Source organism: Ovis aries, chromosome 11 (genome assembly GCF_016772045.2).
Source record: "Ovis aries strain OAR_USU_Benz2616 breed Rambouillet chromosome 11, ARS-UI_Ramb_v3.0, whole genome shotgun sequence".
NCBI classification, from domain to species: Eukaryota; Metazoa; Chordata; class Mammalia; order Artiodactyla; family Bovidae; genus Ovis; species Ovis aries.
In genome coordinates this window covers 36821481-36845372 of record NC_056064.1, presented here as the reverse complement: position 1 = coordinate 36845372, position 23892 = coordinate 36821481, and the positions used below count along the sequence as shown (strand labels likewise).

General features: G+C 56.0%; 1 protein-coding gene across 1 annotated transcript; it reads left to right on the top strand.

Annotated features, from left to right (window-relative positions):
- Nucleotides 1–386: 386 nt before the first annotated feature.
- NGFR (nerve growth factor receptor) lies at nucleotides 387–19972 on the top strand. Its single transcript, XM_027974687.2, has 6 exons — nucleotides 387–572; nucleotides 8056–8197; nucleotides 11472–11831; nucleotides 15435–15687; nucleotides 16905–17065; nucleotides 17756–19972. Exons 1-6 carry the CDS (start codon nucleotides 507–509, stop codon nucleotides 18055–18057), a joined length of 1284 nt encoding a protein of 427 aa, XP_027830488.1. The 5' UTR covers nucleotides 387–506; the 3' UTR covers nucleotides 18058–19972.
- Nucleotides 19973–23892: the final 3920 nt, after the last annotated feature.

Below are 23892 nucleotides of genomic sequence, written 5' to 3'. Positions count from 1 at the left end.
GGTATAGACCGGGAAATGAAAGGAGGGGCGGGCAGTGAGCATTACTGCTGATAACGGCTGGGTAGGGAGCAGGGCACCGGGGAAGAAGCTGAAGCCAGAGGCAGGGAAAGATGCGCAAGAGAGGGAATCCGAGCCCACAGCATCCGGGACGGACGCGTAGCAGCGCGGGTCAGGCGCCGGGTACCAGGTCAGGGATAAGCTTTGAGGGCGGGGTGCGGAGAAGCTGCAGCGGGGCTCACGGGCGCGGCTCCCTGCACGGTCCCTTTCCGCCTCTCCCCTCCGGGAGACCGCGGGGAGGGCGGGCGCGGTTCCGGGGGTGGGCGGGCTGGGCGGGGCGAGGGCGGGGCCGCCGCACTGGCTTCTCCTAGCCCCTCCCGCCGGCAGCCAGAGGGAGCCGAGCCTCCGCCAGCTCTGAGGGGCTGGCGCTGGAGCGCTGCGCAGCGCAGCCCTATCGGTCCGCGGAGCGGGCTGAACTGAAAGCCGAGCGCTGCCGCGGGAGGCGGGCGATGGGGTCAGGTGCCGCCGGCCGCGCCATGGACGGGCCGCGCCTGCTGCTGCTGCTGCTCCTGGGGGTGAGTGCTAACGGAAGGGGAGCTCGCTCTCTTTCCCGGGACCGAAACCTCGATGAGTCCAAGTTTCCCTGAGGAAAAACAGAAAAGAGCATTGGGGTCCCAGATGCTGGCGGCGGCGGCGGCGGCGGGGCGGGTGTGGGGCGGGGGGCGGTGGATGACGAGAGAGGAGCTCCGATGATGCCAGTATCCACGGAGGAGCGTCTCAGGTTCTCAGAGCGAAGAGGCGACTCTGAGATTTAAGGTAAAGATGCGGAGAAGAGGGGCGCGCGGAAGCAGGTCCTCGTGTGCCATAGGAGGTGTGTGTGGAGGAGCTGGGAGGGGTCTCTCAGGAGAGAGTCGTGGGGCTCTCGGATGCCTGGGTTCTTCGGAAGAGGGCGCTTGAATGCGGGATCTCGAGGCGACTTTCCCTCTGAGCATCTTGATCTCTGGAGAGTCGTGGGACGGAACCCAGGCTAGAGAAGGACGAGGAATGGGACGGGAACTAGAAAAGTGAGGGGCGAGCGTGGTTGGGGTGGGGAACCGGAGACGAGGAGATAAGAATGGTGTGGGAGGAGGACGGAGGGACTGGAGGCAAGGGGACCGGGCGTCGGACAATGAAGACCAGCCAGACAATGGGGTGGGGGGAGGGGCGTGGGAGGGAGAGGTTCGGGGAGCCTCTGTTGAAGGGAGAGAGGTGGGTTAGGCAGGGCAGAAAAGGGACGCTGGTGAGGCAGGTGGAGAGAGGGAAGCAAAAGGAGAGAGGACGGAGTAGGGAGAGCAGAGCTGAGTGGTCTGGGCCCCGCCTGTCCGCCGAGAGACAGTGGGACGAGAAGAGAGAGCAGAGACAGACTCTCCCCGCATGTGTCGCGCGCGCTCTCTCGCGCGGTCGGGGAATTGTGGTTTGGGGTCCGAGGCCGGGAAAGGAGTGCCCACCTCGCCAGGGCGAACCCGCCTCCCCGGTTCCCCAGCGACCGGCGGGCTCCCGCTACACACTTATTGTCGCGGTTAGAAGCAGAGCTGCGGACTGGATGGGACGAAGCAGGCGTCGTCTGACAGGTTCTGGCCGCTGCCAGTTCTCGGGGTGCAGAGAGGCGGGACTCGCAGAGCCGGGAAGGTCCAGGCGGTGCGCCGCCGAGGGGGCGCGCCGGCGAGGGCGGCCGGCAGGGGGCGCTGCGGCGCGAAGGCTGCGCGATCGCCGCTACTGGCGCGACCCGGACTGCGCGCTTCACCCGCCACCCGGACCCCTGTGAAGTCAACCTGCCGCAGCGCCGCCGCGACCGTTCGCTACGTTTCCGCTAACCGGGGGGGAGGGGGTCGGGGTTCTGCCCGCGCCCCGCCCAGCTTTCGGTGAAAGACTCCCGGCTCGGGACAAGAGAGAGGCTCTCAGACATCTCGGCAAAGGACTGCGGGACTTAGAAAGCGTCGAGGTCCGCCCGGTAGATCTGACAGGACATTCAGGACCCGATGTGTGGCCGTGAAGGGAGTGCCCTGGAAGGTTCTGCAATGGAGACGTCCTCACTCTCCCTGCCGTCTTCATCTCCTCTGAGCACTGAGCCCCCAACCCCCCATTTTACAGACAGGCGACTGAGGCTCTGAGAGTTTTAACCAGTTGGTCAAGGAAGGTCCCACAAGCGAGTTGAGCCAGAACCCTAGGGAGACTGCCCCTCACCTGACTGCCAGCTCGGTACCTCCCGTACGTCTAACGGGGCAGCCCGGCGTCCCAGCTCCAGAGAAGAGCTGCGCGTCTCGGCGGCGAGCGGGCGGGAACAGGGGGGCTGGGATGGGCAGAGACCCATCCCCGAAGCTCAGCACAGCCCCCCGGGGCGGTCAGTACCTGTGGCTGCGTCCGGGGATTTGCGAGTGACCGCGGGCACGTCTGCGCACTAACACCGCGGGTTACAGAAGCTTCTCAGGGGCCGGGGCCGGGGCCGGGGCCGGGGCCGGGGCCGGGGCCGGGGCGGAGGGCGGGGTCGGGGGTAGGGGTGGCCGGGAGCGGGGATTGGGGATTGGGGCAGCCAGTAGTGCGGATTCCGGAGGGGCGAGGGCGTGGGCTCGGGATTTGGGCTGGAGAGTGTCCCCCGAATAGAGAGAAGGAAGGGAGCAGGGGATGGAGGGCCCGGGAGCTCGGGAAGGTGGACCCGCATAGAATCTGCCGCCCGCACCCCTGCGGCTCTCGCGCCTGCCTCGCCGCGGGGCTGCTGTCTACGAGCTGGCCCTGCGCACCGCAGCGGTCCGAGTTTCTTCCTGGGCCGCGGCGAGAGAGTGCTGAAACCGGAGCGCATCCCGGCGGGTCGACTGACGGGCCGCGCCGGTAATGGAGGCACTTTGTCATTCAGACGTCTGTAACCGGAGCCGCCGGCTGGCTAATGCGCCTAATAGGGATGCAACTAGGACAGCAAATGCGAGGACAGGAGCGGGTGGGGGAGGAAACCCCGGGAGGGAAGGGGTCCCCGCCCCGCTGTGCCAGCCGGGTCGCGTTCACGCGCCTAGATTCTTCCCTGGGGTGGGAGGCGCAGAGGTGGGAATAATAAAATTGGTTGAGTGCCTACCGTGTGCCACGCACTACCCTGGATAATTTCTCTTGTCCCAGCAGAACAAATCTAGTTATTCCCATTTTACAGTTGAGAAAGCTGAACCTCTCAGGCCTTCAGAGAGGAAACCAAGTTGCCCCAGTTAGTATGTGGTAGCGCCCTTGTTGGAACCCAGGATTCCTGGCTTGGAGTTTACTCTTTCCTCCTTATGCCAGGCACACTCCCCTGCCCAGCCTTCCAAATCACGGACGGACACGTGGTCTTGAACCACCACTAGACCTGGTCTTATGCCCTTGGCACCGCAGATTTGTAACTGAGCCCGTTCACTCCCCCCACTCAGAGCCCTGCTCCCTTTCAAAGTCTTCCTGCAGTAATTAGATCTTGTTTTCCCCTCAAACTCCACCCCTGTTTCAAGGGATGGGAGGGGGGCATGTACCAGTGCCTCCTCAGGGTTTGCATTGGTCTCAAAAGACCCTTCCCATATTTGAAAACTCTCCAACCTCTTTACCCAGCCAATGGCTCCATTCACCTAAGGAACCCGTTGCTGAAGCTATTGTGAATAGTTAGGACTCATCACCCTGAAGCCTTCCTATAGTTTCAAATTCTTTCAGCTATTTTGGTGTGTTTTCTGTTTTGTCCAGTTTTTTTTTTAATTAATTATTAAAAGTCAGTTCACCTTAGCATATTTCCACCTTAGTTTCTTGAAAGCCTTGATGTGGGAAAAAAAGATTTGCAAATATTCTTGAAAATGGAATAAGTATAATAAATGTAAATTTCAAGCAAATATGTCTATCATTTTGGTAAATTGCTCATTTTGGAACAATTAGCCTGAGTCCTAGTGACCTCCCACCCCACTTCCCAGGATTGCCGGGCCTTGGACCAATAGATGGTGTAGTCAGGTTAGTGCTACTTGGCCACTTAGCAGCATGACCTCTGAGGGCCTCAGTTTCCACGTCTGTCCCTCAAGCCTTCCTCCTCAGCTTCTGGAACAGCTGTTTGAGGTGATATTTCCTCTTCCTCATGGCACTGTGACTCCTGCCAGGAATCAGGGACCCTGTCTCATTGGAAACTCTTAGTTTGGACTTCCCTGGTGGCTCAGACGGTAAAGCATCTGTCTACAATGCGGGAAACCTGGGTTCGATCCCTGGGTTGGGAAGATCCCTTGGTTAGTTAACTTTAAACACAGCCGTTCGCCAGCCTCCTTTGGCCTGCATACCCTCTTCAGACTCCTCTTGGTGGGTAAATCTCTCTCCATTTCTATCCTGCCCCCTACTCTGAGATGGTTCCCCCTGTTTGGGGATGGCTCAATTCTCCTCTCCCACTACCTACCCTTCAGGCTCAGCAGCTCACTCTCTATAAGACAAAACACTTCTTTGGTAACCAACATTTATTGAACTCCTATTATGCACCAGGCAGAGTTACATACCTTATTTCATTTAATCTTCAAAGCAAGCTTAGACAGTAGATATCACCAATCCAGTGTTTTAGGGGGGAAAATTGAGGCTTAGAGAAATTGAGAATTGACCCAAAGTAGGCAATGGCACCCCACTCCAGTACTCTTGCCTGGAAAATCCCATGGACAGCGGAGCCTGGAAGGCTGCAGTCCATGGGGTCGCTGAGGGGTCGGACATGACTGAGCGATTTCACTTTCACTTTTCACTTTCATGCATTGGAGAAGGAAATGGCAACCCACTCCAGTGTTCTTGCCTGGAGAATCCCAGGGACGGGGGAGCCTGGTGGGCTGCCGTCTATGGGGTCGCACAGAATCGGACACGACTGAAGCGACTTAGCAGCAGCAGCAGCAGCAGCATACTAGTAAGTAGCAGATATGGAATGTTTTGAAATAGAAAACAAAACAAGCTTAGGAAACACATGGTTACTAATTATGTGGCCTGGATTCCAAACGGAAGACTTTGGAGAAGGGAGGGGACCACAGGCTGCCGCAGGGAGAGGAGGCTTCCAGAAGAGGGGCTTGCATGAGGCTGCCCTTCTGCTTACGACTGCCACAGATAGACCCCCTCAGCTATCTGGAGCCCAGGTCTCTCTACCAGCCTCAACTAACTGGAACACAGCCAAAAGCCACAAAAGACCTTGGAAAAGAGAAAAGAAAGGTCCCAAAGTGAATAAACACCATACTCATTTATTTACTGCCTCCAGCAGCCCTGAGAGGCAGAAACTGTCATGGTTACCTAGTGACAAAGAAACTACGGCACAGAGAAATTCAAAACCTGTCCCAGGTCACCCAGCTTGTAAGCCATGAGCCAGTAATCAGAGCAGTGAAGGCACCAGAGGACGAAGGTAGACTTTTTACTCTATTGCCCTCTTCTAGTTCAGATCCTGCTTACACTCGATTTATATACCTTCTTCCCAGGGCTAGTTACATATTTTCTAAAGATTCAATTTGTTGTTGTTTAGTCACTGAGTCGTGTCCAGCTCTTTTGCTATCCCATGAACTGTAGCCGTCTTCCCTGAAGCCGGCCAGGCTCCTCTGTCCATAGGATTTCCCAGGCAAGAATACTGGAGTGGGTTAACATTTCCTTCTCCAAGAGATCTTCCTGACCCAAGAATCGAACCCACGTCTCCTGCACTACTGGCAGGGGGATTCTTTACCACTGAGCCACCAGAAATTAGAATGGGGGAGGGGCTGCTCAGGTCCCACTAGCAGCGGCGAGGATTGACAACTGATATCCTGACAGGAAGGGAGTAGGCAGAACTGTAAGAAACGCTGACGGGGGAACTCAAAGAGACAAAAGTGTGTTACTTTGGGATAAAGAGCACAGGGCTTCACTGCATTGCATCCTGGAATACTTGTTGATGTAAATATTGAGTCCCTGAGTCATGGGGAAACTGTGAAGGCATGTTCCAGAGAAGGAGGAAGGTGCAGCCTCCATAGGTAAAGTGAGAAACGTTAGCTGAGAATAGCAAAGCTATCCAGAAAGTCAGTCCCTGAAGTGCTAGTTAATTGAGGCCGTATAATATGTTGAAAGCAATGGCACCCCACTCCAGTACTCATGCCTTGAAAATCCCATGGACGGAGGAGCCTGGTGGGCTGCAGTCCAGGGGATCGCGAAGGGTCAGACACGACTGAGCGACTTCACTTTCAATTTTCACTTTCATGCCTTGGAGAAGGAAATGGCAACCCACTCCAGTGTTCTTGCCTGGAGAATCCCAGGGACGGGGGAGCCTGGTGGGCTGCAGTCTGTGGGGTCGCACAGAGTCAGACATGACTGAAGCGACTTAGCAGCAGCAGCAGCAGCAAATATTCCATAAGTATACATGTTGGGTCCCTAATATGTGCCAGGTACCATCACAGGCACTGAGGCAACCAGAGTCCCTGGCCTCAGGGATCTGACAGTCCACTGGGGGACTCTGTAGAATATCAGAGCAGACAGGAGTGAACAGGGAGGACATGTGACAGGGCAGCTCTGCCTGATGAAGCAGAGCCTGGGGCCACAGGACCAGTGCCCCGATGAAGTGCCATTTAAGCAGACCACTGAAGGATGAAAAGAAATCCAGACAGACCCTTCTGGAATCTTGCTCACCTCCTGGGGGAAAGCCTGCATCTGGGACTACCCTCTCCCGGGGCCAAGGCTTCTGGTCTGCAGATGGTCCCAGCACTGTGTTCCTGCCACCTGGGAATGGACTGTGGCAACACCCAAGGTTCCCCTCCTGTGCTGCCTGTACCCTCCCTACCAGTCTCTTGAGGACTGCAGGCTGCCTCCTAGACTGATCCAACCTGTCTATCCCCCTGCCTCCCCTGAACCCTAGTGAGACCTCAGGACAGTTGAAAGGACTGAAGGGAAAGGAGTATTGGGAGCCATTCTGGCCAATGTGGAAGCAAGGAATGCCCAAATGATCCTTACGGCTCCTCTCTAGTCCCATGACCCAAGAGCCCATACTTCCTCTGAGTATCAAATGGGAACTGCGTGGTCTAGAGCCAGGGAAACAGGCTGTGGAGTTTTATTAGACGTTAAGATTTTTTTCAAGGAACAGAAATATAAAGCAATCTGCCAGCAGCCCCTCCCTCTAGGGAATCTGGTGCTAAATCATTCCATCCATGAGCAAAGATGCCTCGGCAGCAAGAATCTGACTCCCCTTTCCGCTGTTTGCAGTGTTGTTCCCACTGACTGTATGGGGGCAGGGAGGAAAGGGCTGGTGGCTGGAAATCAAACCCTGGGGGAGCAGGGCTGCTGGGTGGTGAGAGCAGCCACTTTCTCATTGGTAACAGGCGCCCTTCCCCCCCCCCCCCCCCCCCCCCCGTCTTGGCACCAGAGTCCTGATGATTGGCTGTTCATTTGCTTTGGCCCTGAGCTGTCTCCGTCTCTTATCTGTCCAGAGAGATGAAAACTCTGAGAGAAATGAGCAGGTCGGAATTCCCAGAGTGGAGTCAGGATTTGAACCCAAGGTCCCATCCCTCTGCCTTTTGTTCTTGGGTACAGACACCTCCCATTTGATACTTAATATATGGAATGGTAGGATTAAGGACTGAGAGTAGAGCTCTGCTAGGCTTTCTTAGAAAAAGATTCTCCTCAGGGTAGACGCAGGTGTGCAGCTTAGCAAGTGGCATTTGGGCTAGATTTCAGCTTCAAGTTGTCCCCTTGGCTGGGAGCCCTGAGCAAGCTGCAACTTGGCTGCTGGTTCCTGACCGCCGCCCAAAGGCCCTCTGCTGGTCCTCAGGTTACCTTCCCCACATGGTGTATCCTTGGGATTCCAGGAGTTACTGTAACCCCAAGGTGAACTTTGCAGAAGGTCAGCATCCGAGGCTCTGATCTCACAACCCAGCAGCTTGCAGGGGTGTGCTGTCCCCCTGCCCTTCTTCCCTGTCAGCTTTCAAATGCCAAAGCCTCCCTGGTGAGCTCATCCCAGGCCAGGTGGTTCCAATAGAAGGCTTTAGGAAGGGGTGTTTGCTCCCTCAGAATACATCCTGTCCCCTTTCTCTTGCCAGTCTGACCTTCTGATCTTCCCCCATCCAGGTGTCCCTTGGAGGTGCCAAGGAGGCGTGCCCCACGGGCCTGTACACCCACAGCGGAGAGTGCTGCAAAGCCTGCAACCTGGGTGAGGGTGTGGCCCAGCCTTGTGGAGCCAACCAGACCGTGTGTGAACCCTGCCTGGACAGTAAGTAGAAAGTGTCTGGTGGGGGAAGAAGAGCAGAATGGAAGGGAGAGCAAGGGGACTGGCGGGCATGCCCAGTAGAGGCCTTTCAGGCGCTCTGGGTTCTGGCAGGAACTCCTGCCCACCGCCGCATGGGTGCCATAAGTGAGTCTATGGATGAGGGAAGTATGCAGAGGGAGAAGGGGGCCTGATGGGGGATGCCCAGGGGGTGCCCGTTCCCAGCCCCCAAGTAGAGAGGCCTAGTAGAAGAGTGTGGCTAGGTGGGAGGAGTAGCTGATGCTAAGATCAGCTAAAAATATCATCTGCTGTGCAAAATCAATGGCTGCCACTTACCCTCGGTGCATTTGGGGGGAGGGGAAGAGGATCAAATCCTAGCTACCCTGGAGACTGACCTTGGGGGATCCTGGGAGGGTGTGGCTACCAACACCCATCAGCCCCCAGCACCTCCCACTACCCAACCACCACCACCACCCTGCCCCACCACTGCTCTCCAGGGCAACTGTACTCCAGTCCTGACAGAGGAAACAGGGTTTTCCCCAGGCTACAGGGATGGGGGTTGGAGCATTACAAGGATGTCCTTACTGGGGAGTGATGCTGGGTGCATCAGCGGGGAGGGGCGCTGTGGCCATTCCTACCTGGGATTTCCTTGAGGAGGGGAGAGAACCCCATCTTCCAGAGGTGCTGGATGAGGTGGTGGGTCTGTGATCTGAAATTCTGTGCCCTTGTCTCATCTCTGATGGATGCCCCCCGCCACCAGCTGCTTTCAGGCCATGAACCCTTTTCCTGACTCTGTCTGGAAACCTTTCCTGTCGACAGTTAGGTCCTGCCTTCTACCTGACACTCCGTGCCCCCCGGGGGGCCAGTGGGAACTCTACTCAGATTGTTCTTCAATCATGTTGGGACCAGGGTATAGGAACTGGGAACTCTGGATCCGCTTGTCTTACCTTGAATGTCTTGCCACCGCTGCCACCACCACCACCTCCAGGCACCACACTGCACACAGCATCCCTCCTTCAGGCAACCCCAACTCCTTGGTGTCCCAAACACAGCTTTCCTATTTCTGTGCTTGTGGATCCTGTAACTCCATCCCCCAGCAGAGGGATGCCAGGTAGGGAAGGCTAGACATCCCTTTGCTACCTTGCCATCTGGGTACCTCCCCTGGCCCTAGCCTAACAGGGTTTCTATCCCAGGGCAGGACTAGCCAATCACACTTGCCCTGGAATCTCCCATGTTTTCCTCTCATTTCCTAGACTCTCACCCAGGACCTTTTCTCTTTGGACTGTAAGTCTCCCAGGATGGGACCCTAATCCTTCTGTCAAAGCAAGGGCTGGGATACAGGAGGCTGAGAGAGGGCATCTCCAGGGAAGGGGAGGGGAGACAGGAGCAGAGAGGGAGCTCAGAAATCCCACTTGCTCCCTCCACTCCCCTCCCTTCCTCTTCTTCTCTCACATTTCCCGCCCTCCCCCAGCTGTGTTAACAGGCTGCCTTTAAAAGTCTACTTTATGGGATGGAGACCCCAGCGGACTTTCCCTCTATCCTCAAAACGTTTCCACAAGGAAACCCATTAAGCTCCTGCCTTCATTCTCTGCCAAAAAAGACCACATTTTTCCCACTCCCTAAAACTCTCTCCTAGGAGTTCGCTGCTAATTTTCTATATTTTCCCATAAGCAGGGCCCTCTCCTTCCCTTCCCATGTGGCTAGACCCACCCCACTGCCACATGCCAACGAGATAGGAGCTTCTTGTATAAATTGGACATCTTGCCTTTGCTGTTTATGTTTGGAAGTCCTTTCTGTTTGACTGTGCCTGCTACTGAATTTGTCATTGCCCACCCCAGGGGCCCAACTGTTACAGGATCCCTGCTGTGTGTCAAGTGCTTTATGGTGGAATTTCACTTATTCCTCACCAAAACCCTGTGAACGGAGACATTATTCCCAGTTTTACAGAGAAAGAAAAAAGCTCAGAGAGGTTAAGTAAGACACCCAGAGTCACACAGCTAATAAAGTGATGGAAGCAGGTTTTGAATCCAGATCTGCTCGATGCCTAGGAAGAGAAACACAGGAGTTGCTCTGCCAGAAGTGAGTTGAAACTGAAGGCTCCCTCCAGGCCCATCTCTATCTTTTCTTCTCTCCATCCACCCCGCCCCCCTCTCCCAACTGCTGCCCCTTTCACTTCTCTCTGCTTTTTTCCTTCTTTGCTTCTCCAGCCCTAATCCCAACCTCTAAGATAATGACCCTGTGCTCCATCTTGTGTCTGGATGCCGTTAGAGAAGGTTAAGATAGGACCCCCACAGCAAGCCCCAGTTTCCCTCCACTGGGATCCTAATCTGCTACCTCTGCTTCCGCATTCTGAGCTACCGTCTTTCCCCAGTTCTCAGATCCTAACTGTGTGCTCTTCCTGCCCTTGGAGCAAGGATACATTCTCTTGGATTCAGTTTGGCATGGAGTTCTCCACCCTGGGCTAGAAGGGGTAAAGAAGATCTGGCTCTGTGCCTACCCACTCTTTGCACGAGGCAGAGAGGACCCTGGCATCCGTCCCCTTACTCCAGCGTGTGCGTCAAGAGTGAGCTTAGAAATTTTTCCTTCATGCCCTTTGACTCATGCTCCATAAGGGGAGGGATGCCAGGGTCCTCTCTGCCTTGTGCAAAGAGGGACCACACACACAAGTCCTTTTTCCCTTCTAGCTTCAACCCCTCCTGCTGTGCCTTTCTTACTAGGAGTCCCATCCCTGCCCTCTAGAGCCAAGCCCTTCAGCAGCGTGGGGTAGCGCCATGGGTGGGAGATTTTGTCATCTAACCCTAGTCACTCCCATTCAGGCCACACCTGAGCCTCTGCCTGTGCGGATAGAAATGGAAGGGCAGCTGAGGCTCTCTGGGAAGGCTGGCCATGCCTGGGCTGGGTTCACAGCTCAGCTCTGGCCTGGGGGAAGGGCTGGGTGGGAACCACGCTCAGATTATTCCTTAATCATGCTGGGAACTCCCGGAGAGAATCTGCCAAGAAATTTACCGGCACCAGCTGTGTTACCCCCTGAGACTTCAGGGCCAGAGTTTCCGGGGCCGGAGTATGGGGCTCCTGGCTCCCTTTCTCCTTCCCAGCTTTCCCACACCCGGAATCAGAGACGGGCGGGAGAAGCGGGTGTCAATGAAGGGGGGCGAGGTGGGCCGAGGGGCTCCGGGGATGGGGCGGGAGGGCCTCCAGCGTCCCAAGTGCCCCAAGGACGGGCAACTAAATTCGGGGTGTGGCTCCCCCACCCCCATCCTGCACACCCCTCTGTCCTCAGGCGTGACCTTCTCAGACGTGGTGAGCGCCACGGAGCCGTGTAAGCCGTGCACGGAGTGCGTGGGACTGCAGAGCATGTCGGCGCCCTGCGTGGAGGCCGACGACGCCGTGTGCCGCTGCGCCTACGGCTACTACCAGGACGAGACGACCGGCCGCTGCGAGGCGTGCCGCGTGTGCGAGGCGGGCTCGGGGCTCGTGTTCTCCTGCCAGGACAAGCAGAACACCGTGTGTGAGGAGTGCCCCGACGGCACGTACTCTGACGAGGCCAACCACGTGGACCCCTGCCTGCCCTGCACTGTGTGCGAGGACACGGAGCGCCAGCTGCGCGCGTGCACGCGCTGGGCTGACGCGGAGTGCGAGGGTGAGAGCTGGGGCTGCGCGGTGCAGAGGGCGCCCACCCTGGCGGGCAGGGTCTGCAAGGGTCCGGCCACGGCCTGCAGGGGCAGCCCCCATGGCCTCGAGCCAGCAGACGCCCTCCTGATCTTTCCCACCAAAGGACCCCATGCACTGTTAGCCCCTCTGGGCCAAGTGTTTGGAAAGCCATCCTTATCCTCCCAGGCCGCACTGGGTTCCACGCTTTGGTAATCGGTGGCTGCGGGCTCGGGCCTGGGTGGGTGGCCGATGAGTGGCAGAGAGGTGGCCTCCGTGGCCAGGGCACAGACAGTGCATGTTTGAGCCTGGGGTAGACTCTCTGAACTGGAGAAGGGGTCTGAGGACCCTTTGGCTCTGAGCCCCATTGTGGCTCTGGGACTTCGGATGGAGTCCACCACCCTGTCACTTACTGAGTGACATCAAGAAGGTCACTTTGGTTTCTGGACCTAGGGTTCCTACTGGTCACAGGGTTTCCGGGTTAGGGAAGGGGGCTGGTTCACTTCAACTTGTTGGGGAGGGGTCAGAAGTCACTGTTACAGTTTAGCCAAGGATGAAGTGAGACCCAGGGAACAGTAAGGAGATGGTGGGAACAGGGGCTTTGGGACAGAGAAGGAAAGGGAAGCAGCAGGCCTGGGGTTTGGGAGCCTGAGGATGAGGCAGGTGCGTGTGGAGGGCCTTCGGCTCCCCAGGGGGATGGGAGCTGGGTGTGCCCACCTTAGTCGGATGGGCAGTTCCTGGCATGGAAGTTCCTGGAGGAAGCCCTGTGGTAGTCAGGGCAGAACTGTTTTGGTCCTCTGGTTGGTGACATCCATCTTGGGGGAGAGGTTGACAGTGCCTTTTCTTTCTGTCGCTCTATGACTGGGCACCTGTTTAGCTATTTCCCTTTGGGACCTAACCCTCAGGGTGCTCTCTCACTTTGAGCAGGCAACAAGTGCCTCCTTCTGGGAGCCCTGAGTTGGGGACAGGAGAGAGCTGGCCTTTGCCCCAGTCTGCTGAGGGAGACGTGGTCCCAGCACTTAGTTCCCAGGAGATCCCCCTTTGTGGTGGGGGCAGCATAGCCTCTGCCTTCAGTCTGCCCGCGGTCGGATGGGGGAGGCAGATCCCCTGCTGTGGAGAGCCTCTGCTTTGACACACCCGTACCGGCCTTCTAAATCCTGTGATCCTCTGGTGCCAGGACCTCAGGGTGGAGAGGGCTGTTAAGCTAGGCTGAGGCCAAGCATGTGTGTGAAGCTTCCTGCCCTGGGATGCGGGGTTGGGGTGGAGGAGTGGGATGTGGTAGTTCCGGTGGTAGTTGCCCTGGGCCAGGAGACAGGCAAGTAACATCAGGCGCAGGGCAGAGCAGGGGGAGTTTCAGCAGCCTGCAGCGGGCAGCGGGTGGCACGCTTCTGTGGGCAAGTTGGGACCAGCTGGTGGAGGGTGGGAGTTAGGGGTGCGGTTAGAGCAAAGAAAGGTGCCAGCTGGGAGAGGGGTGGACTCTGCCTTTACGGGCATTCACAGATTCCTTTCAGATACTGCTCTGCTTTTCCAGCCACCCTGAAGGGGTGTGTTTGTCCCTGCCCCTCTTCTCCTTCTCCCTCTGAAGGGTTACATGTCAGCTCCAGGGCAGGGGGGAGCATTTCAGGAAGTGGAATTTGATTTGTGGTAGTTTGGCTCTCCCCCTCCCCTCCAGTGCAGGGTATATTCCTTGCATATACATTTCAGGGGTCCACATGGTGACTCACCCACCTTGGGGGCAGAACCTGACCCCCTAGCCCTCAACTAAAGAAATTTGGGTTTAGGAGGAGTAACCCTGTCCTTCTTTCCACCCACCCCCGCCAAGTCTGAGAGCTCCTATGCCGGAAACGGCTGTCAGGACCTGCGAGGGGCTTAGTGGATTGGAATGCCAGAGGACGTGGTCACATCTGGATCTCATCCTCGCCCTCTGTTAGGGGGGCATTCGGGAGACTAGGGGGAAGCGCCCTGGAAGCGCTGTCTTCAGCCTGGTCTGGCTACCACCCTCCCTCAGCTCTTCCCCTCTGCTCCTAAATCTCTGTGATGCCTGATTCATTGGCCTTCCACCTAACCGTGCCTTCAGCCTCTGGGTTCGGGTCACTTGAGCAGAGCTGTACCCTCAGCCTCAGGGCTCAGGTTGCCCCTCCAGCTGGCCCTAGCCAGGCAAGAGAAGACCCTCCCCAAACCAGTGCCTTGTCAGAAGGTAGGGCTATGTCTCCTCCACTCCCTGCCCCACCGCTTCCACCCTGTCCTCCCCAGGACTGAGATGAGGGAGGGGAGGGATAGGGCAGCAGATGGCAGCCCCTCGCCAGTGCCAGCCAGATGGATTCCAGAGTCACATCTGGGGACCGTATTCCTTAGAAGGTGCTGAAAATGGGGGCCTTTGAAGCATCTTTGCCTTGAGCCAAGGAGGTCTAGGAAACCAGTGGGCAGCTTCAACTCCAATTTGGGTGGGCAAACTTGAGGGCTGAGTGGGGCAGATCTGGGGAGCATAGTGCCCACCCTTCACCCTGGTGGCATGTCCTGTCTGTGTTCCCTCCCTGCTTCAGGCATGGGAAGCGAGGATAGATGGAGTAGGCAGCTTTGCCCAGACAGGTACCCCCAGGTCATCCAGAGCCCACAACCCCGGGTACTGCCTTCAGCTGGGTGATAGAATGGAAAATACCACCCACTGCTGCCAGGGAGTGCTCAGTCCCCTACGAGGGGGGCTGGCAATGCCCAGCTGGTATGAAAGAACCTAAAGAGGTGGCAGAGCAGTCTCCTTCCTCTGAGACAGGGCAGTGCCTGGTCTGTGGGCTTGCTCTCCGCCAGCAGTCCTCATTCTTTCCCACTTGGGTTTGGGCTGTCAGACATGTCTTCTCTGGATGGCAAGATCAGATGGTATGGGGGCTACACAAGGCAGGAAATAGAGGCTAGCCACTATCCATGGACCGGCTGGAGGGAAGCGAGCCAGCTGTGCACCTCCCCACCCTGCCTGAGCTTAGAGCTAGGACACGAGAGACTGGAAAGAAGGCTGGATGCCAGCTCTCAGAGGGTGGTGCATTGGACAGTACCTCTCTGCCACACCCGATTACTCTTATCCTTCTTTAGGACAGGGGTGACTGGGACCACTAGGACAACCTGGGGCCAGAGAAATTATATTTTGCTAGCCTGATTTCAGCTGGAGGCATCCCAGTGCTTATTTCCTTCTTTGTGTGTTTATCTCCAGGCGAGGCTTCTGGGTACCCAGAGTAGGCAGAGTTGAATTCTAGGGTCACAGCTTTCCCTGAGATGGAAAGGAGCTTAAAGACTATCTCTTTCAATATCCCCATTCTATAGATATGGAAATTGAGGTCCTGAGAGTTGAAGGAACTGGTCCAGAGTCACACAGGAAGTCAGTAACAGAGCTGAAGGGGGCCGAGGGCTGTTGATTCTTAGATCCTTGGTTTTCTCCTCCATCGTGATGTCATATATCCAATCCAAGCCCACCCCTGTATGTGTAGCCGCTGGGCATACAAGCATCTGGGGCCGGGCCAGGGCTGGGGTAAAGCTCGGGGGGTCAGAACCTAGTGGGGGGACTCGAGGGAAAGTGGGTCCTCACTCCTGTAGCCTTTTCTTCCAGAGATCCCTGGACGTTGGATTACACGGGCCACGCCCCCAGAGGGCTCCGAAAGCACAGACCCCAGCACCCAGGAGCCTGAGGTACCTCCAGAGCAAGATCTGGTGACCAGCACTGTGTCAGATGTGGTGACCACGGTGATGGGCAGTTCCCAGCCTGTGGTGACCCGAGGTACCGCCGACAACCTCATCCCTGTCTATTGCTCCATCCTGGCTGCGGTGGTTGTGGGCCTTGTGGCCTACATCGCCTTCAAGAGGTGAGAGGGGGAACCTGAAACAGGGAGCCAGATCTTTGGCCTCAGGGAGAGCTTCGCTGTGACCATGACCTGAAAATGCACACACTCTTTTAACTCAACCCCAAACCAAGCTCATCCGCACTTGCCATCAACCTCACCCTGAAGTTTTTACTTCAAGGTGTGGCAGGTCAGCAGGAGGCAAGGAAGGGGATTGTTCCTGTCCCGCCCTGGTGCCAGCACCTCCCCACTGTGCGCCCCTACCTGACTCCTCAGCCTCCAGCTGCACACAGAGCTGCTTTTACCAGCTGCTTGCATCCTCATTCCCTGGACCCCATTTATTCACACAGTTACCTGTGTGTGTGTGTGTGTGTGTGTGTGTGTGTGTGTGTGTGTGTGTGTATCTTTCTTTCCTATGTCACACATGGATGTTACGGGACTCATGTCCAGAAATCCAGGATGTGGAGAAGACCTCGAAAGCATTCTAGATGTTTAAATGCATTTTCCATTCTTTAGAAAAAAAATCATCAAAGAAATAACATGGTTTTTGGGATAATGCAGAGAAGACCAATGTCTTGTAAAGCAAAAAGTAGTAAAACCTCCTTTTATCTCCCCATAAACACATGTGTATAAAACCTTTTATAGTTATATGTACACACAGGTTGGCTTTTTTTTTTTAACATCAATGTGATCACACTCTACATATTGGACAACTTGCTTTTTCACTGATCTCCCTTGGGAGAGCTTTCCTCAGAACATATAGAATTATCTGATTATTTATAACTGCTCATTCAATAATATGGGTGGAGTATAATTTATTTTACCAATCTCCTATCGATGGACATTTGGTGTGCTTTTAGCTTTTCCTTATTGCTTATAATAGCAGGGGAAATCCTTACCCGTACGCCAGCACACATGTGGGAGTACTTTAGAAGGAAAGATTGGGAAAAGTGAAATCCTGGGAAGTCATTTATTTGTGCACCATTCATCTCATGGACATTTACTAAACACTGGCCACATACACCAAGCCCTGGGCACCGCTGTGCCCTCACGGTGCTTCTGGTGTGGGCCGGGGAAAGGTAGGTAGAGGACAGGTATGTAGAGAGCCTCCCGTGCTGGGCAGGGGTTAGGGACCAGCCCCCACCAGGCCTTTGGTGCCCGCGCGCCAGAGCACAGACACTTTAGCCACGTGGCCATGTGGCTCCTCAGGCTCTGAGACTGGGCCTATGCTCTGGCTCCAGGTGGAACAGCTGCAAGCAGAACAAGCAAGGAGCCAACAGCCGACCCGTGAACCAGACGCCCCCACCAGAGGGAGAAAAGCTGCACAGTGACAGCGGCATCTCTGTGGACAGCCAGAGCCTGCATGACCAGCAGCCCCACACGCAGACTGCTGCAGGCCAGGGTGAGTAGCAGGGCTGGCCGGGGGCGGCGGGGGGCAGTGCGGGGTACTGAGGCAGGGAGAACAGGAGTAATTAAGGTTAGACTGTAGGAGGGACTGCAAAGGGGCTGCCTGCAGGCCTCTGGGTGGAAGGATGGAAGAGGTGGGATGAGAGAGTGGGTAGGAGAGGCCCTTGCCAGTAGAATGACTTGGGAAACAGAAGCTTTGACAAACTGGAGCATCTAGACTCATCAAGCTAATTGTCCCCCAGAGCTAATTACTCCTCAAAGTGGCTGCAATTAGCCTCCTGCCCAGGACTTCTGGGGAACGAGTAGTTAATTATGTCCCCTAATTGGTAGCCCATAGCCCAGCTCCAGACACTTGGCTGCAGTTGAGTCTAGGACCAGAAGTCCTGTCTCCTCTGCCTTGATTAATTGCTGGGGGGTGGGGGCAGGCAAGTTAGGGGCTGGGGATGGCTCTGGAGCTAAGGATGAGGAGGAGACATGAGTCAGCAACCCCCAGGTGCCTCCGCTGCCCTGCCCACATCTAGGACTGCATCTTGGGCATCCCTCTGCTTCTAGGGTCTTGGGTCCTCCCCAGACTGAGAGGAGAAATGCCTCAGCCCTTCTTGGGTCTTATTCCAGGCCCCCACACCCACTGTGGGAGAAAGGGGGTCTAGTGGGTAGTGTCTGACTCCCCCTGGGTTCTTGGCAGCCCTCAAGGGTGATGGAGGCCTGTACAGCAGCCTGCCGCTGGCCAAGCGGGAGGAGGTAGAGAAGCTGCTCAACGGCTCTGCGGGGGATACCTGGCGGCATCTGGCAGGCGAGTTGGGTTACCAGCCTGAGCACATAGACTCCTTCACCCACGAGGCCTGCCCAGCCCGTGCCCTGCTGGCCAGCTGGGCCGCCCAGGACAGTGCCACGCTCGACACCCTCCTGGCGGCCCTGCGGCGCATCCAGCGGGCTGACATCGTGGAGAGCCTGTGCAGCGAGTCCACGGCCACGTCCCCCGTGTGAGCCGGCCGGGAGCCCCTGCCCTGCCCCCGCATTCCGACGACCGATGCTCCAGCCAACCCCGCAGGGAAGAGCTGCCTGCCTCCAGGCAGGGCCTCAGCCCAGTCGCTGCCCCCGTGCGGCCCCGCCGCCTCCAGTCATTGCTTCTCCCTCCCGTGCTGCAGGTGCCCCTGCATCCTCTCCCACCCTCTCTGCCCCGTCGCCATCTCAGGCCTCCTGCTCGCTTCTCGCCCTGCTTCTCGGGGTGTCAGCCCCTCCCGCCTGAGCAGGTTGTCATATCTGGGGGGCTGACACCAGGGATGGTGTTGGGGGCATGACCAGGCTCCAGAGACTCAGACGGAGAGACTGAGGAAGCAGAGCCATGGATACTACACTGTGAACTTGGGGCACAAGGGAGCACCTTTGTGGCCTAAACCTCCCTCAGCCCCCTCCCCTCCTCCCCTGTGGCCTAAGATGAAGAGCCTCAGAGGTTTATCAGAGCTGGTAACGGGGTTGAAATCTAGTCTATCCCCCTCGTCGTACAGGACCGTGAGGCCCAGAGAGAGGTCATTTGCCCAAAGCATCCAACAATGGAGAAGCCAAAGATGAGCTGCCTGCCCCCTCACCCTGAATGAGGGGTGCAGGCCTCAGGCTTGCTGGAGGGGACCAGACAACCCTCTGGCAAGTGTCTCACAGCCAAAACCAGTCTGCTCTTCACCCTCTCCAGGCCTGTCCAGCCCCTGTGCAGGGCTCATGCTTCACCCAAGGCCTGACCCCCTGGTCTGTCCTGACCCCAGTCAGGGTCGGGGTTTGTGGCGAGGGGTGCAGCTTCCCTCTGCCTGTCCCCTCAGGCACGTCAATGTGACATCTGTGGTGTGGCCAGTCTGTAAGTATTTGCCATCCCAGCACAGACCTGGAGCTAACACAGGCAGCATCTTCCCCTGGAGTCAGCCTTGGGGGCTGGGGACTAAGGACCTCCCCCCTCAGCCAACCTGCAGCACACAGATTCACAGAGACACACACAGGATGAGAAATCTTGCTTCTCTCCAAGAGTTCTTTCTCTTGGGCCGAGGCCGGATCCTACTGGGGCAGCTGCCAGAGAAGCGTCGAAGGGAATTGAACTCTGCTCGCCGTCTTCCCTCACCCCCGGGTTTGGCGGGCCAAGGACGACTGAGGCTTGAGCTGGCGCCTGCCTTACAAGGACCTGCACGTGGAGGAATGCTCCCCCCTCCACCCTTTCCCTGCAAGCACGGGTTTGGCTGGGCCCCGGAGGCTGCAGTGAAGAAAAGTGGACCAGTGTGGGAACGCAGCTGGAAGAAATGGAGTTAGAGTGTGGCCCATCGAGGGTCTCTTGTGAGTTGAGACGACCCTTCAAAGGACTGTTTCTTCCCTAGCTTGGTACCAGAAAGGGGCCGTGAGGTCCCTCCTGGCCCGTTTTGCTTGATGTTGGAATGAGTGTGGCCCCCCTCTATTTAGCATGAACAAGCCCCGAGCAGGGTGCATACTGCCAGCCACCCCCTCCCCAGCCAAGGGGTTTCTCACCTCTGTATAAGGGACTGGGGACATTGTACATAGACCGCACTTCTTTGACCTGAATCAGTAACAGGAGGAGGAAACTCATCTGACCCCTCACCTGTGAATTTGGGAAGTGGGACAGAGTCTGAGGTATTTATTTTCCTCCCCAGCAGCGAAGGAGGGGGTTGGAGGTTGCAAGTATGTTTTAGCATGTGTTTGGTTCTGGGGCCCCTCCTGCCTCCCTTCGGGCTGAGATGGAGCCCTTTTGCCCAGTCCCTCCCGCAGCTGGGAGCTGTAAGCTCCAGACTCCTTGTCACCCTCCCTGTCACCTGCCCCTTGCATCCTGTGTAATCATTTCTTGGGTCCTCCTGAAACCTACACATAAAACATAAATGATGAACATTAAATAGCAAACAAAGAAAAATCGTACAGAGATTTTCTGGAAACATACATGGTTTGAGTTGGTAGGGCGTTGTGTGTGTGTGGTAGGGACCTGTGTATAATTTCCAACTCAGTGAGTTTCTGTCCTATTTCCCGCCCCCCTCCCCCACATAACGGGGAAGTTTTAACAGAAATCCAGCAAATTCCCATGTGTCACCGTGGAGTTAAGTGGGATGAAGACGGAGTGGGGGCCTTAGCCGCCAGACCTTGGAGAGGGAAAGTGAAAATGGCCATGCAGGAAGCTGGCCAGCTGTGAACTTAACCAGATGTCAGAAGTGAAACTGACCACAGGGGAGCCAGAGGCTTGCTAGGAGGGCCGGGTCACAACCCCACAGCTCCCAGCCACCCACATGACCTGGGAGGCACTCCTCAGGCCAACACACAAGCACACACAGACAGTCCTGCTCCAGATGGCCTGGCAGGAGCCTGGCTGGCCCAGCCCGAGTTGGGCAGGCCTCTCCCCTGTGGCTCTCCCAGGCAGGTCCCAGCCCCAGCTCCCACCAGCCTGGCTTTGTGCCCTGCCCGGTCCAGGAGCTGCAGACTTCCAGGCCCTGGGCCTGTGCCCCTCTCCCAGGCTGGCCAGACAGCTGGTTTGAGCTGTTCAGCTTGTGGTTGCTAGGGAATGCCACGGGAGGCTTGCTTTCCCACAAAGAACAGCAAACAAGCTTTCCTGATCTTGGGATCCTGGGAAGGGCCAACCAGACCCCAGCCAAGAGTTATGTGTGAGGTGGAGGGAGGCGTCTTCCGTCTCCCACCCCCAGCCTGTGAGGGTTGTGAGGAAGGTGGTGGGGAGGGGCAGTGATTTGGAGTCGAAATTAGAAATGATCCTGGGTCTTGGTAACCCCACTGTGATGGCAGAGACAGACTCTTGAGGGGCCTCCCCTTCAAAGAGGGGAGACACAGCCCCAGACTTGAGGATACCTCTAATCTGATGAGGGAGACAATTCCTGTCCTAGAAGAGCCTCCATTCTGATGGGGAAATGCCTCTAATTTGGTGGACGAGAGCCAGATGCTGCGTGTGGAAATAAGGAGGTGCAGACCCTTCCACAGTCTTAAGTTCTTGATGGGGAGGCAGCAGACAGCCCCTGATGGTGTGGAGTGCCATGCTAAGGGTGAGTGGGAGTCCCAGCCCAGACGCCCCTCCCAGGGGTTAGGGAAGGGTAGCCAGGAAAGAGACACTGAGACTAAGCCCTACTGAAGTGGAGTCAACAAGCTGGGGGAGGAGGAATTTCCTGGCAGAGGAATCAGCGCAGCAAAGGTCCTGAAGAGAGAGAACAGAGCACATGGGCCCTGGGGAGACTCCTGTGCCTGGAGCCCAGAGAGCAAGTCAGGGGGGCCAGATAAGGAAGGGCTTACAAAGAGATACACTAAAGCCACCTGGACTAATCTTAGAACACTGGGGAGCCACTGAGGGGGATTAAGCAGGGGGATGCCATAGACAGGTTACCATCTCAGAAAGCACAGCTCTGATTGCCATGAGGGTCATTAGGGTGGGACAGAATAAGTGGGCCAGGAGGTGGAAGTGAGAGGTAAAGGAGGAGCCACAGGGCTGGCAAGAAGAGGGCATCGTGAAAGCTCCTTACAGCACACGGGATGGGATAGGAGGTGTGGAGGTAACTGATACTGGTCTGGGGCTCCTGGGGACAGTGGGGCAGAGAACCTGAAAGACAGTGCCAGAGATTCACACCGACCTACCACCGCATCGTGGAGAAACCCTCTTTGTCCTCCTTCAGCCTAACTTTCATCCCTTCTCTAATTCCCCTGCAAGAGCAAAACTGCTTCTTTAATGTTGCCTCAGAGGCTGTGTGAGACTCCTGCCAACCCCTCAGAGGCTGTGTGAGGCTCTTGCCAACCCCTCCAGACTCACTGCCTTGCTCCATCTGTCCTCATCCTCACTCTGTGCTTCCCCACACCAGCACTCTCACAGTTCTTGAAGCTTCAAGCCACAGGGCCTTTGCACATGCTATCCCTTCTGACTTCTGTCCTTCATTGGAAGGACTGATGCTGAACTTGAAGCTTCAATACTTTGACCACCTGATGCAAAGATCTGACTCATTGGAAAATGAGTTCCCACCTGATGCTGGGAAAGATTGAAGTCAGGAGGAGAAGCAGACGACAGAGGATGAGATGGTCGGATGGCATCACCAACTCGATGGACATGAGTTTGAGCAAGCTCCGGGAGTTGGTGACGGACAGGGAAGTCTGGTGTGCTGCAGTCCGTGGGGTTGCAAAGAGTCAGACACGACTGAGCGACTGAACTGAGCTGACTGATCCTTTCTGTACTATTCTTCCTTTCTCAAGTTACCTCCCAGTTCAGTGCTTCCTTGGGGAAAAGCTCTCATCATATTCTGGATACAAATCAGGTTTTCTGAATCCAGGTTCAGAGAGCACCAGGTTCCATTCCTTCCCCGCCCCCCACTGGTTGTGTCATGTTACATGTGATATCTTAGTTTCCCTGACCAAGGATCAAACCTATGCCCTCTGCTTTGTAAGCACAGAGTTTTAACCACTGGACCACCAGGGAAGTCCCCACAACTCCTTTTCTTTAAACTATTTATCTCTCTTTGCATTTAGGCACCCGTCTGAGTGATTATTTGATTACTGTAATCTCCAGGAAACCAGCGACAAGGTCTGGTTTTGCTCACCTTCTAATCCTCCACACCTTGCCTGGCATACAGCTAGCACCCAATAAAATTTTGTTGACTAAGTGGAAGAATGTGCTCTGAAGAGCACTGTCTGATAGAAATATAATGCAAGTGACATGATTTTCAATTTTTTAATAGCCACATTGTTGTTCAGTTGCTCCGTCATGTCTGTTTGTGACCCATGGGCTGCAGTACGCCAGGCTTTTTTGCAGTACGCCAAAAGTAAAAAGAAACAGGTGAGATGAGCATAATAATATATTTTATTTAGCCCAATATATCCAGTGTTTTCAACATATAATCAATATTTTAAAATTATTAATGATATGGTTTACTTTTTTCTACTAAGTTTAAAAAATCCAGTGTGAATTTTATTCTTACAGCACATCTCAGTTTGGATTAACCCCTTTGCAAGTGCTCAGTAGCTGCGTTTGGCTGGTGGCTGCCACACTAAACAGCTAGCTCTAGTGTCAGACCTCATTCTGAGCTCCCAGTGGGCTCAGAGGGCAGATAGATGCTCCCTGGCTTCCTCCTGTGTCATCAGTCTGTTTGGGCCCGAGGCCTATTGTTCTCTCCTTCCCATCCCTAAGGCCCCTCTCCTCGCCACTGTCTCTTTCATTCTGTAGGTTACAGGATGAGACCCTTCATCTTTGTCTGCTCATCACGGCCCCTTCTCTTCTCCTAGAGCCTCCCTCTCCTCTTTCATCCGGTGCAATGAAGCTGAGATGAGTCTTGGAACAATAGGAGAGGCCTCTTTACCCAGTGGGGAGGGGCGTAATGGGGGCCACCAAGCCTGTACTCCACAGGAAGAAGGGGCTCAGCCAGAGCTGGGGTCAGAAGAAGACCTCTCCCATGATGCTCGGGGCTGTGGGGTCTGCTGACCATATGCCTGGAGGAGGCAGCTCCTCTGATAATGCAAAGCAGATTCCTCCCAGCTCTGTGGCAGCTGATGGGCAGAAGGCCAGGCGACAAGACTGAGGCCCCAGGAATCTGGGTTCAGAAGAGTCAAGAGTACTCCTTCAACCTCCAGCTCCCTGACTCGCCCCAATACCCCTGCCCTCATACTGACCTCTCCCAACCACACCAGGCTCCAGATCACCCTCCAGGTCCATCAAAGACCCCCAGTTCTCAGCACACAGCCTTGGGCATCTCTGATGCACCCTCCTCATTCAGAAGGGCCCCCAGCATTCTTCTTCTCAAGGCAGACCCTGAGCGCGGCTCTTCATTTCGGGCCTGGAGTCATTTCTTCCAGGCCCCGCTG